A 15,239-nucleotide genomic window follows, 5' to 3' on the forward strand; every position below is an offset into this window, starting at 1 on the left:
TTGCAATTAATGTATGTAGACAGTATTATGGGAGCGTAGTTGAAGTAAGCTATGAATAAGAGACTGTTAAACTCTTTTTTAAAGAATAAGCAGAAGTTTGTCAAAAAGAGAACGGAGGAAGGGCTTTAAGGTCAGAGGAGCAGTTATGTGATAAAGAATGCATGCTCAAAAGAGCACATGGCAGAAATAGTTGGAAGTTTCATGTGGCTCACGCAGAATGTGTCTTGAAGGATTATTTTGAATGCCAGGTTATAAATGGCTTCTTAGTACCAGGCTGAAGCATCTGCATTCTTTTATATAGGCACACAGTTGACCCATCCAAAAATGTTCTTCTTGTTAGTTGCCTCAAGTCGATTCCAACTCATGGCGACCCCAGGTGTGCAGAATAGAACTGCACCCCATAGGTTTTTAAGGCTCTGACTTTGTGGAAGCAGTTCACCAGGCCTTACTCCCAAGGCACCTCTGGGTGGGTTTGAGCCGCCAGCCTTTTGGTTAATAGTCCAGTACTTAACCATTTTGCATACCCAGGATCTCCATGATCAAATCTGTGTTTTAGAAAGACAAATGGAATAAGGAAGACGTTTAAGGTGAGGAGAATAATAGCAGTCTGATAGAGTTTAGGAATGAGATTAGGTGTTAAACTCAGTGATGCCAGTAGAAATGAAGAGTGGTAAAGAGAGGGAGAATACGAGCCATACTGTTCATCTTAAACTATTTTCCAGTTGTCCCTGAGGAAAGGAACTGAGAAGAAGGCCAGAGAAAAATGATCTGCATAAAGGCGGAAAAGGAGGTCATAGAGTAAAGTTCATCCTGCATCCTGGCTAGCCAGGGGCTGCCGTCCTTCTCCCTCATACGGTGGTTCAGGATTTTCCGTAAGCTACTGTGAAACATCCGTATGGTTCTTGCTGCCCCTGTCTGCAGCCCACCTTCTAGCTGCCCACATTTATGTCATCACCATTTTTATTGAAACTGGACCTATATTGAGAATACTCTGTTTTGTATTTCAAATTTTTCTTTTTTGGTGTTTTGATTGTCACTTCTGTCAGCCTTAAGAGAGTGATTCTGACCTTAAAAAAAAAAAAAACACCAGGGAAAGCAGTTCTATTTAGGGGGTATTTTGAGATAGTTGGGACTCTGTGGTACTACTTTTCAAATATCACCATCTAGGCGACAATCTGTACAAAATGTACTCTGTCCAAATGATAAGAACAGGTGGGCCCCCAAAGAGAAATTTAAATAGCTAATAAACTTATGAAAATGTTATTAACTCTCAAAAAAGCTAATGAGCTCATATCATTAATCTTTCTAGTAATCAGGGAAAAATTAAGTATTGAATAAGATACAATTTTACAACTTTCAATCCCGCAAAAATTAAAAAATCAGACAATACCAAGTGCTATTAATGCTATGGAATAAAGGGACCCTGTTATATATTGAAGGAGCCTGATGGTGCAATGGTTAAAGCCATTGACTACTAACCAAAAAGTCAGCAGTTTGAAACCACCAGCGGCTCCATGGGAGAAAGATGTGGCAGTCTGCTTCCACAGAGATTTATAGCCTCGGAAACACCATGAGCCAAAATCAACTGGATGACAGTGGGTTTGGTTTGGATCACATGTTGATGTTATTGCATTATTATACAAACAATCCAAAGAGCAAAGTTGAAGATACCCTCTGATCCAGTAATTCTACTCTAAGAAACTCTCATATAAGTACATTTAGAGATATGCACAAGAATATTTACGGCAGCACTCTTTTAAGGAGTCTACATGTCTGTTATTAAGATAACGGATAGTCGTTCAAAGGAGTTAATAATGAAGGAACTGAACCTACATGTATCACAATGGATAAATTTGAAAATTAAAGTACTGAGCAAAAGAAATTAAGTTTCTGGTGGGTGCTTGTAAGATAAGAAATCTATAAAATAATGTTACACTTTTGGATGCACAAAAAATAAAAGTTTAAAACATGCGCTGGAATCATCAATTCCAATTTCAGGGTAGTAGTTATCTTGGGGAGTGGGATTCAGGAATAGGATAGTGACGGACACTTGGAGACTTCAGTTGTATTTGTAAAGTTTTATTGGTTGGATAGGTACACTGTTTATTATGGTCTCCATAATTTTTATATGCTTGAAATACTTGTAATTTAAAAAACCTGCCTATGGCTTTAGCCACGTGTCTATTCATTCATTTTAACTTATCATCCAACAATCCACTCAACCCTCCATTAATTCATTATTTTTCTTTCAAAATAATTTTATTTAAGTAATCCAAGAAAAGATAATCAGGGCTAAAACTGAGTTGAAAGAACAGGACAGGATATAATTAGAAGACATCTTTAGGAGAGATTTTCAATATAAGGATGTATATGTGTGTGTATGGGCAAGAACTCAAGGATAAATTATTCAGGTTCCTCTCTTGGCATTTAACCATTAACATACCAGTGGGACAAAGGAGGAGTGATTTTGGAGCTTGTAAGGAGTAAGGCATCTGACTTTGTCTCAGTCTATATCATGTTATTCCCATAAGCCTAAAAGGTAATCTTAAAGCTTTAATTCAATAAGTATTTATTAAGTATATCCCATGGAGAAGGCATAAAAACAGATCCCGATCCCTTATAGCGGTGCATAAATGCGCTTTTTCATCAATGTTTTTTTAAAATGTCCAAACCATTAATTTATAAGCAGCATGGTGCAGTTACTGCTCCAGCAAATTCAATTGGGTGAGTAATTTCAACTGAATACAGTTGAACGGCAATATTCAGCCTTCATTAAGTTCTTTAGTAACTATTTTGAAAAGAGTGAGAATCTACTACAAACTTCAGATTCCTAAACTCATTTAAGTTTGCAGATTATACTTAGAAGGAAAGTTAAAGGTGGTTATCTTGAAAACATCCCCAAAACTGTATATAGTGTATTAACTGAGTAAAGGCTTGGTAAGGCTAACTTCAGACATTCTTTCTTACAACTGTTTAGTTCGTATAATGATAAATATCTGTGTGAATAATTTCAGCAACATAAGTACATCTTTTGAATGGAAATAAATGTTATTTATAAAATCAGAATGTTGTTCTGTCAGCTCTTCATCTTATATATAGCTTCTTTTGCCCATTATTCATAATCTGATTATGAATAATTGGGAATAGTTAATAATTCATAAAAAGGAAGAGGGAATGAGAACGAATGGGATAATATGAATTAGAGAGAGCCCACCTTCCGTGTGGGTTTCCAACTCCAGCCTAATCAGAACATCTCAACCAAGCCCTTTTTTTTTTCTGTTTTTCTGGGCATTACCCAGTAGAAACATGATTCCCCAACCCTAAATCCCCATGTGGTTTCTACTATTCCTCCTCCGTATGTTTCTTTCCAAGCATATATAATAGGCAAAGGGCGAGAAAATGATTTTTGTTATTCAATCCTGTATATTCAAGATGTCCTGTGAGCTCAGCTGGGTTCCTTGAGAGCTTCAAAGAGGTTATACTAGAATCAGACATCCATAATCTTTCTTTTGCTCTGCCTACCCCAATATGAACCAAGAATAAAACCAAACCCACTGCCTTCGAGTCGATTCTGACGCATAGCAACCCCACAGGGTTTCCAAGGCTGTACATTTCTTTGGAAGCGGACGGCCACATCTTTTTTTAGCAGAACCACTGGTAGTTTCTAACCCCCAATCTTTTGGCTAACAGTTGATCGCTTTAACCACTGTGCCACCAGGGCTCCTTACCCCAATACACATCCATTATTTTAATTTTGCCTATTTCTCCCATGCTGAAGAAGTAAGCCAAAGACCACAGTAAAATAACAATAAAGGCAGAATTCCCTAGAGTTTTAAAAAAAGATGTCATTTTCTGCTTCAGTGTGGCTGCCAGTTAGCCCTTTTGATGTAAAGCATCTGTCCTCTTGAAGGAAACAAGAAAGGTCTGGTTCTCTTTTCTAGTCTGTGAAGTAGGAGGTAGTGTCATTTGTTATACAGAGCCACAAGCCCCACGTTACTGGGCTGAAAGCTGCTGACTGCCTTTGTTAACATGCTGAAAATTTCATCAGCTGTCTTTAATAAAAGACGATGCGTGTGAGGGAAGACATCAGCAGTTGTGCTTGGGTTTCTATTCGCCAGCCCATGATTTACAACTAGTGGAGAGCAATGACAAGATATAATCAAACAGCTAGTCACCTGCGATTGGTGCATTTGGGGTGTATACCTAGGTAGTCTTAAAGTCTGTTTAGAACACTTTACATGCTCTTATTTGATTATTGTGAAATTTTTCAGACCCCTTCCTTCTATCTAATAGCATTCAATCGTTTATGGCTTCCTCTAATAAAATCGCATTTGAGCATTTATTAACTTAATAATTGCATGGCCAAGACAAGAATTCTACTTTTCAGGAAGATGGGCATTTGGTCTGATATACTTTGTTAATACGTTATAACCTCTTATAATACACTTCGTTGTAAAAGCTATAACCCAGCTATGACCTCTGGAACAGTGCTTCTCAAATTTTAATGAGCATACAAAGCACCTGGGGATCTTGTTAAAATTCAGATTCTGATTCAGTAGGTTCGGCTGGAAATTCTGAATTTCTGTGAAGCTCCTAGGTGATGCTGGTGTTGCTCTCCAAGCCCCAATTCCTGTAGAACGTCTAGAAGACTTGAGGCATTCCATCCAACAAGTATCTGCTAAGGTATCTAGCCAGCTGCTGTTGTAGAGGGAAGTCTGATAGACTTAACAGACACAGCCTCTCTCTTTGAAGAGAGAAAATATCCATTTGAAAAAAGTTGAGTCTATATCCAGTTATATTTGTACATTTTTAAACAAACGCATGAGATTAGGTACATAAAAATAACTGTTGATAACTTTCAAAGTGATTTACCTACCTAAAGCAATACTACGAATCCAACAATGATGCTTTACCATTGTTCTAACCATCTTAAGTACTATTAATTTAGCTTCTTTTTATTTCTTCTAGTGATTACTTCGAATTAATGTGTTTTTACTGCCATTCTTGGTTTGCTAGCTTTTAACAGTATCTGTTTATTGGTTTCCTGCTAAGTAGGTAAAGAATTAGCTCACTTAACTCCACCAGTTTCCACTCATACTATCCCAAAATAGTTAGATCACTTTTTAGGTCATTTATTTATTTATTTGTTTATTTCATATAGCTAAACAGTATACTTGAACTTCTGTTTCTAATTTCATCAGTTATATATATTTATACATTTAATCATCTAAAGTTAAGAAAAAATTGCTAAAGAGTTTATTTACCAAACTATTGTGCTAAAACTTTTACAAAATGTTGATACTTCTACTGAGACTTAAAATATGGGACCCTCCCCCAGAGATATAATAGGCTGTCTTCCTTATGCCTCTGTTTTACTTTCCTTTTTAGCATGTCTTAGACTATCAAATCTTTTTAGGAAAATCACTTTGTCTGGGGCAGATCTTTTAGGTAAACCATCTGTCTAGGGCAGATTTGAGTGTTTAATGGGCCATGTATAGAATTGCTTGCCATTTATGGATGAGTTTCTACTGTACCATTTGGTACATCTGTAGCCTACATTGGAGTCCCTGGGTGGTGCAAACAGTTGATGCACTCAGCTGACAATTGAAGGTTGGAGGTTTGAATCCACCTAGAGGCACCTGGGAAGACATGCTTGGTGATCTACTTCCTAAAAATCAGCTATTGAAAACTCTATAGAGCACAGTTTTCTGACACACATGGAGTCACCATGAGTAGGAATTGACATGATGGTAACTGTTGTTTTATAGTCTACATTTAAGCTATATTCACAGCTGCAATCCTTTAACTAGAGACTGACTACCCACATGTGACCTCTGTTCACCACTATCATGGGTTAGACCTGTTTCCTATGTCCCATACTTTTCCCTTCTTTACTTTTTCATTTTGTGAGGCTTCCCATCTACTAGCTTTTGGAAAAAAGAGGATGCAGGGAGGCCAATTTCAGAGTCTTTTTGTGCATTTATGCCTATATTTATTATACCTATAACATTTGTGTATGATAGGTCGGTTTGGTGTGGTTTGATGAAAGTAATTTGCTCTCAAAATTTCTCCAGAGAATAACCCCACAGCCTACTGCCTGGGGAAATGCCTAGCTAATGGCAATCTGTGCAAGAAGATAAAGAAGGGGACCCACTCTTTCATATGAAAAATTTCATCCCGTTCTAACCAGATCTCATCCCCAACATCCACTTTACAAAGTGCCTCCAAGACCTGAACCTCTCTGGTTTTCCAGAGTTTAAGGGCTCCCTACTCTTGATGGAAAACCTGGTGGCATAGTGGTTAAGAGCTATAACTGCTAATCAAAAGGCCAGCAGTTCAAATCCAAACAGGTGCTCCTTGGAAATTCTATGGCGCAGTTCTACCCTGTCCCATAGGGTCGATGTGAGTTGGAATCAACTCGACAGCAATGGGTATTTTTTTACTCCTTCATATTTCCTCTGCAAGCTCTATAGGCTGTAACTTCTTCCACACTGCTAAGCCAGTTCCAGTCTTCCATTTGCTTCCCATTTTCTAAATTTTGCTTGTAATTTCTTGTCCACTGATGCCTTCTCTTCCATTTTCTGTCCGTGATGCTTTATACCTTTTTTTAATCCTGAGACCACTGGGGTTCAGGAAATACACACTCTATTAAATGTTTTTAATGATGATGTAAACCAGGCTTTGATGAAAGTAATGTATAACTATGGTTGGGAATGACTAGGAAATGGGGGAAACAAGATAAAGTTAAATACGAGGAAGGAACAAGCAAAGTGTTCAGTGCATTTAAGGAGCTTTGTCAAATTGGAGAGACTTTAAGAAAGAATAATAAATGATGAGGTCACAAGCTAAGAATGTGAAGGAGTCCTTGGATTGCTAGGTTGAGAAGTAGATTGTGTCTCAATAAGTGACAAAATGATGCAGTGAATGTTTTTAGTAGTGTGTTGAGGATAATCCTATGGCTGTGTTTAAAATTGATCAGAAGCGAAGAAATAGAGAAGCTCTTTGGCTAAAAGTCTTAAATGTTAACTTCTCCAAAAAGTCTTCCCTAATCACTTTATTCTTTCTATCATATACCGTATTTTATGCAAATAACACACCCCTTCTGCATTTTTTTGCCAGGCGTGCTCTCCCCCCAGATGCATCCTCACAAGTGCAACCAGGCCAATCCTCTTTCACACATTGCTGTAAAAAAATTAGCATAGCACACTTAAGAAAATACCTCCTGGGGGAGGGTATGGCCATTAAACAAATGTAGAAGGCATGTGTTATTTTCCTAAAAATATGATATTCACTTCCTCTTTGTTTCTTACATAGAATTACAGGTCTCAATTATCGATTTGTTTCCTTTCTTGCCTTTTGTCTGTCTTCTCTGCTAGAATGTATGCCATGCCATTTGGCTGGATGTCAAGTCATTAGGCCTGAAATAGAGTAGTGGCTGTAGGCATTGAGAGAATAAAATTTAAGGAACATTGCTGAGAATACAGTGGCAAGGATTTCACACAGATTGGTTTAGTGGGAGTGATGTGGGGAAGAAAGTAAAGTAAGTCTCTCAAGTTGAAAGTTGCATGCATTTGTGTTCATGTATATGCATTTTGATGGCTTTGGACAATTGACAATCAATTCTCTAGTGGGTAGTTAATGATATCACATTTTTTAGCATATCTGTATGTAAATTTCATCAGCTTCCATTCACTTAAATAAGAAATAGTGATATATTAAGCATTACATAATGTGTGTGTAGGTTTTTTTTTTTGGTAAGGAGCCATGGTAGCACAGTGGTTAAAGTGCTCAGCTGCTAACCAAAAGGTCCGCAGTTTGAACCCACTAGATGTGGTAGTCTGCTTCCGAAATGATTTACAGCCTTGGAAACCCAATGGGGTAGTTCTACTCTGTCCTATAGGATCACTATGAGCCAGAATCAAGTCGATGGCAGTGGGTGGTAGGTATTTTTAAGGAAAAAAAAACTTTCTATACTAGTAAAAAGTATATATAGTTACATTCAAATCTATAGGTTAAGACTGAACATAGAACTGTATAGTTACTTAAAAATATTGAATGATGTACTTAAATATGCACATTTTCAATTTATGTGAATTTTTACTCCTTAGGGAAAACAATGAGTATAAGTGAGCGTCCATGAGATCTGTTACCCCACATTAACTTTGTAATGCAAATTTTTGATTATTTTTGTTTTAATGAGTAACATACTAGTGTGGATAATGCAAAATTAAGTTTATTTAAAAACACTATTTTAATTAGCATTCAGAGCTCACTTTGACAGTAGATTTAACTTCCTATTTTAGAATAATATTAAATTTCATTTTCATCAGTTTATGACAGAGAGGTGATCTCGAAGCCTTCCAAGTACAGAAGAACTTCAGACAGCAATTTAGTAATAAAAATGAAACCTATTTATGTGACTTGCTATACTTGACCATGCCTTTCATTTTCACATGCATCTCTTACAGGTTTAATCTAAGAAAGGCTGCAAAGTTAGTAAAGATAGAGCCACTTCAAAATTCCGCAGCGTTTGGATTCAGTGGTCTTTCAGCCACATAGGGCTGACCATCAAGCAGAATCTGCTCTTGTCTTTTTGAAGTGATGGAGAGAAGGAGGAAAAAGAAGAGGAATAAGACAGTGATGTCTGTATTCTCATATGATCTGTTCAGGAACCTTAGGAAGCAAGTATTGTTGTTATCCCATTTATAGAATAAACTGAGGTGTTGAGGACTTGCCAGTGTATCCAAGTGCATACATCTCTGTGGTGGAGCTGGCATGTGAATGTAGGCAGTTTGACTTCATAACCTCTGAGTGTTTTTAATAATCCCCTTGAGTTGCAATTATAGTTAGGTACAGACACTTTGATAATAAAAGTGATTCAAGAAATAACGACTATCCCACAGAGCCATCTGGTTTCTCTCAGCCCCATCTCTAGGCCTCTTCTATTTCTGGTTAGAAAGGAATGATCTCCAACTGTGGTTCTCCCTCCCTATTTCCTCTCTTCCCACTCAGGATAACAGGAAGTCTGAACATTTTATCTATTTAGCATCTCTAGTAATTCAGGCTGTGAACAAACTTCACCATCAGTTTAGTGGCTGTTTATTGCTAGTTGTGCTAAGCACTGTGAGGGGGACATAATTCAGAAATGTGCCCAACATCAAAGAACTCACAGATAATAATGGGTGGTGTGATAACAAAATTCTTTTAGGATGACAGAGTAGGTGGTGTTATTTTCATTTTCCAAAATGGACCTTATTCACTGCACATATAATTTAGAGAAGTGTTTATTTGGATTGGTGTTTAAAATTAGAAATTGACTGTCTCTATTTTTCTCAGTAAATATGGAGTCATCCTGACCAAACGGTTTTTGAAGGTCAAGAGTAGCTTATATTAGCAACATTATTTTTGGAAAAGAAAAAGGATATAGAAAAATTTGGAAATAACGCCCAGTAAATGAAGGCTTAAGAAAATTTTGGCATGCATCCAGGGACATGTTATACATCCATTAAAATCAAAATTATAAAAGCTGTATAGCAACGTAAAAATCACAAACATGCATGATCATATGAGACAAGGGAAACTGAACTTGGTGTTTGTAAAGTGTCTACCATGCACACTGTGTTTCATTTATTTACTCATTTTCTCTTTCTAACAGCCTCCAAAAGGTGATGTTATTTCAACATTTTACAAAGTAAGAATGGGAATGCAGATACATTCGGAGACCTTATCAGGTCACAGCCAGTGGCTGAGTAAGAGCACAAACCCAGATTTCTTAAAATTCAAATCTGATCATTTTTCCCCAGTTGGATTATTCTAAGTTATTGCACCCTTCTCCTCACATTGTTTTTCATTCAAAAATAATGTGTTTTACAGCAAAGAATCGAGTCACATGAATTCAGCTGAAAAACACATGCATTGTGAAATATTGAATAATAGAAATATTGTGAGTTTTTTTCACAGAGTTGCAATGGCAATTAGTAGCTGATGTGATTTGTAAAATGAAATCGTTGTAAGATAAACATTTTTAATTTTATCTGATATTTGAAATATACACTTACATAATTGCTAAAATATTTGCAGTCCTGTGTAACCAGAATGTACCAGGGACAAGAGCAGAACAGTCATTATTGCTAGATAGCAAGCAAAAGATGTTTTTTCTTTTTTTTTAAATTGTGCTTTAAGTGAAAGGTTACAAATCAAGTCAGTCTCTCATACAAAAACTTATACACACCTTGCTGTGTACTCCTAGCTGCTCTCCCCCAAGACAGCACACTCCCCCTCTCCACCTGTATTCCCTGTATGCATTCAACCAGCTCCTGTCCCTCTCTGCCCTCTCATCTCGCCTCCAGACAGGAGCTGCCCACATAGTCTCATGTGTCTGCTTGAGTCAAGAAACTCACTCCGCACCGGTATCATTTTCTGTCTTATAGTCTAGTCCAATCCCTGTCTGAAGAATTGGCTTCGGGAATAGTTCCAGTCCTGGGCTAACAAAGGGCCTGGTGGCCATGACTTCTGGGTTCCCTCAAATCTCAGTCAGACCATTAAGTCTGGTCTTTTTCTGAGAATTAGAGACCTGCATCCCACTGCTCTCCCGCTCCATCAGGAATTCTCTGTTGTGTTCCCTGTCAGGGCAGTCATCAGTGGTAGCTGGGCACCATCTAGTTCTTCCAGTCTCAGGCTAATGTAGTCTCTGGTTTATGTGGCCCTTTCTGGCAAAGATCTTTTTTATTGGGGAATTTTGTTGTTAACTAATATCTTCAGAATTTTGGGATTGAAAACTTTGTGTTAAACTATTATTATGTAACTCATACTTTTTAATTTTAACTTTTGTTTTTCACGAGTTTTTACTGCAATTATCACTGCTTACCAAAAATTCTTATGTTTGAGAATTACTAAACTATGTTTTAACAAATAGTATAAAATTTTTCTTATAAAGGTTACATTTTCTATGTCAAATTTTATCTATTTTGATAGGTTTTAACTTTGCTATATTTATTGCAAGTATTCACAATAGTTTGGCTTTTTTTTTTTTTTAATAAGCACTTTGTCTTGTCAAACTATTTAGGGTAGTTTTGGAAAGCATTTTAATGGTTACATTTGGATTTTTCAGGAATTTTCTCCTGAAAACTTTAGAAAAAAATTACAGTGTATATTTATTTTAAAGGCTTGACATTGTGCTAAGGAGAGAAAGAGTATGTGGACAGAGATTTGTTAACTTTTCTCACTTAATATTTTATTTCTTGGCATCGAGTTGAAAAAAAAATTCAATTCTTTTCATCCAAAATTGTATCACTTCTAACTTTTTTCTCAGAAAATTACAGTCTGACTCGGTGGCTAGGTCTTCATATGTAACACATGCTTTCTCATTAAAGAAAAAAAAAAAAAACTATTTCTCTAGCCACCTGCCCTATTTAAAGCACAAAGTACACAGCAGCTGTTTGAAAACTTTTTTCCTCCCTGGTTATCTTTGTCTATTTGTATAAATTGCTCAATTGCTTCCATAAAATACTTCCAGACATAAGGGAATCATTTGCATAAGTGGATGAAGATTTTTGTCTTCCATGAAGGAAAGCTTGAAGTGGCCTCTTAATAGTTTTCCTTCCTTTCCCTTCTTGCAGTATCCAGCTGCTCTGATGAACCTGGGAGCCATTCTGCACCTTAATGGCAGACTCCAGAAGGCCGAGGCCAACTACCTGCGGGCACTGCAGCTCAAGCCAGATGATGTCATCACGCAGTCCAATCTCCGCAAACTGTGGAACATCATGGAAAAGCAAGGCCTAAAGACTTCAAAGACCTGACACAGGGGGGCAGTACCTTGTCCTCCTGTATTTTTTACAGCTGGATTCATTAACAAACAGAAATTCCCAGAGTGCTATGACAAGAGCTCCTTTTGGACTTCAAGAACAGAGGCTAAAGTCACTGAGGGCACTTTGGGAAAATCCACTTTGCTGTTGACGCAGCCGTTAACACCAAAAAGAGGAGCATTGGCAAACTCCTGATAGATGTAGTTGTTACCCATAGGACTGTAAACCAGAGCACTTAAGACAGGATCTTTTGGCATTCTTCAAAAGGGGGGGGAGAGTCTAAGTTGGAGATTTTCTTCATTTTTGAAAGCTAATTTCAAAATTATATTGTTCCTTAAACACTGTGAGAGGAAATCAGAGTGTCCATTCAGCCACAATAAACTATTAAAGTCAAGTGATAATAGGGAGTAATTGAAAAGTAGTATGAATCCCAGTGAGCTGGCTGGTTGTCCTAATGCTGCTGTCTTTCCTCTTTGGGACAGCCTGCTTATCAATTTCTAAAGCTTAGAAAACTTTTTTTCTTTTTTAAATACTGTGTCAGAATCTGTCAGAATCCGCAGTTGTTTCCTGACTAGTGCACATAACGTTTTATTGTTTGGGTAGGACTTCACTCTTTTGAACATCACTGATTTTCATGTTCTAAACAGAAAATGGAGAATAGGGCTACTTCACATTGGTTTTGTCAAAGGGACTGGGCACACATTTTTATTTCAAAGTTGCCATTTCCCCCAACTGCCTAGCAGAATTCGTTGTATTATTCTTGCTGTTGCTGTTGAGTCAATTCCAACGCATGGTGACCCCATGTTTGACAGAGCAGAACTACTCCATAGGGTTTTCATAGCTGTAATCTTTATGGTAGGAGATCTCCAGGCCTTTCTTCCACAGCACCACTGGATGCATTCAGACCACCAACCTTTAGGTTAGCAACCTATTGCAAACTGCTTGCGCCACCCTAATTGTTAGGCTTTTGAAATGACCTTTTAAAGTGGCTGTTCTTGGTTAACCTGCATGCTTTCATAAGGATTAACTCAAGGGAAGTTGATAAATTCTCCCATTCCAATAACTAATTGTCAGGTATTAGACAAAAAGGTTCTTTGTGTTTCCCAGATGTTGCTATTTCAAAAATCAGGTCTACCCAAAGGAATATGTAATGATGGTTGCTAATGATTTTATATTTTGAAAAGAGTTGGTATGTAATGCTAATGATATTCTAATATGTACCAAAACAGCAATGCTGGTAAGTTTTCAAGTCTTTATTTTTTAATCATATTCTTATTTTGTTCTTCCCGAAAAATGTCAAAAATGACTTATTTTAAGCTGCACTAGAGTATAGCATTAGCCCATGTGTTTGTAGTTTTTTTGTCAAGTGCTTTCCTCACTTGAAAACTATTTTTCAATAACAAATTTCATATTTATTTTGTTACCTGTTAGTAACCACATCGGTGATCATTTCATGAGTAAAAGACTATAAATGAAGTAGAGAAGAACATTTATTGAAACATTTTTGAGCCATAGTCCAACTTTGTTACTAAAAATTAACTTTGTAGAACACTAGTCCATTATAACTTCTTCATAGAAAGAGTAGCTTTACCATACCCTGCATATTTATTTATTTATTATTCTACAGTAGCAAATTAACTAAACAAAAATTAATTCATTAAGCCAGTCCTTTGCAGTTTAAGTTAGCTTTTTCTCCTTTCCTTTCCCACGTCACATTTATAAGATCAGCGTCCCCATTGAAGAGAAGGTGGGCATGCAAATACATTATATTATCTTTTTTCCATATTTTCCATGTTTTGCTATATATCTGAAGAGAGTGGAATAAAGGATTTAAAGTAGTGTTCCTATGGCATTAATGTTTCTGTGATAAGGGCAAATGTAGTGAGTTTTTTTTTTTTTTTTTTTTTGATAGCATTAATAAGAAGGTCCTCCTAAATATGTTTTATTATTTTGTAAACATTTCATTGAAGGACCAAAAGTTAAATTATACCTAAATCATCGTGTTTTCAGAATATTTAACAACAACGACAAATCTGCGGTCAAACAAAATAGTGGGTTGAAGTGTATTTTTTTTTTTTTCATCTTCTACTGCATTGGCAATTACAAAAATAAAAAAAGGAATTTAATATAAGGATATAGAGATAATTCAGTGTCTAACATCTTTATTTATTTAAATAGTTATTGACCTATGTTGACTTCCTTATCTTAACCTTACATGTTTTTTTAATTGCTATTGCTCTTCCTTTCAAATACTTCATTCTTAATATGTTCACTGCACAGTAGAGGCACTCCATGTTGACCCAGCTCCCAAATAGCAATGATAATTGGGCCTGTGTCATAAAATGCATGGGTTTCTAATAATTAAATATCCCTGATACTTTTCACTTACAGGGCCAGGCTTAGTAATGACCAACTAAGGGGGAGGGCTGGGGGGGCGTTAAAACATGATCAAAAAATGTCTCCGCTCAGGGATTTATGGTGGATTATTGCAGACAGTGCTAAAAATATAGAGCACAAGACAAGTTTACTAAATTAAAATTTTATTTTTTGACAAACTGTTATTTGTATAAATTATCAAGATTTGTAGGCTTTCCTTTTGTAGAAATAATTGTTTTATGTGCCAGAGAATTTCAATTTTGTTTTCAACAATAAAGCATTGATAACAAATATATCGTGTAAGATTTTTTTAAATCTGCCAGTGAAACAACACTGAAACTCTCTTCGATTCTAGCAAAACTGGAAGAGAGGTAAGAAAGATAGTTTCGGAGCCATATAAGGATACATTGAGGTTAATAATAAATAATCATTAAAACCAAAAACCAAACTCAGTGCCATCGAGTCAATTCCGACTCATAGCAACCCTGTAGGACAGAGTAGAACTGCCCCATAGAGTTTCCAAGGAGCGCCTGGCAGATTTGAACTGCCGACCCTTTGAATAGCAGCACTTAACCACTATGCCACCAGGGTTTCCAAATAATCATTAAGTATTAATAATTAAAATAAGGGTTGCAGGTATCACCAGATAGTCGATGTTGAGAAATGATGACAAAATGTTTTGTTTTCGAACTATGGAAAATGATTCTAGGAAATACTCTAGACAGGGCCTATTCTTTACCAGTTTCCTGCTTTAGGGTTGCTATGAATAGGAATCAATTAGATGACGACAGGCTTGGGTTTTGTTTTGTTTTTTTTTTGGTAGGTTGTATGGTAAAAGATCATATTTAGGAGACTGATTCTCTATTTCATGTTGTACATGAAACACAACCTTGTGCTGCTGGGAAATGTAGGTTCGGCATGTTGGAGTGTCAGTTATAGGGAGGTCATAGACGAGGTAGTAAGTGGCAGGTGGAGAATCTGATAGTCTCAGTAAAATTGTTGTTCTGTAATAACGTGACTCTATATTGCCTAATTACTGAATTATGTGATAAAATTTAA

At 36.6% G+C, this 15,239-nt stretch overlaps 1 protein-coding gene across 2 annotated transcripts in view; it reads left to right on the plus strand.

Moving 5' to 3' along the window:
- The window catches only part of TMTC2 (transmembrane O-mannosyltransferase targeting cadherins 2), a 452,862-nt gene extending 437,870 nt beyond the window's left edge, over window positions 1-14,992 (plus strand). The window contains exon 12 of one of the 2 annotated variants that reach the window (XM_049883964.1): window positions 11,619-14,992. In XM_049883964.1, the coding sequence (XP_049739921.1) occupies window positions 11,619-11,798 (180 nt within the window). In that variant the 3' untranslated portion in view covers window positions 11,799-14,992. Of the gene's footprint in view, window positions 1-722; window positions 1,293-11,618 lie in introns of those variants that run through there. The other variant, XM_049883965.1, reaches the window with a different exon arrangement.
- Window positions 14,993-15,239: the final 247 nt, after the last annotated feature.

This window comes from Elephas maximus, chromosome 4, assembly GCF_024166365.1.
Source record: "Elephas maximus indicus isolate mEleMax1 chromosome 4, mEleMax1 primary haplotype, whole genome shotgun sequence".
Lineage (NCBI taxonomy): Eukaryota > Metazoa > Chordata > Mammalia > Proboscidea > Elephantidae > Elephas > Elephas maximus.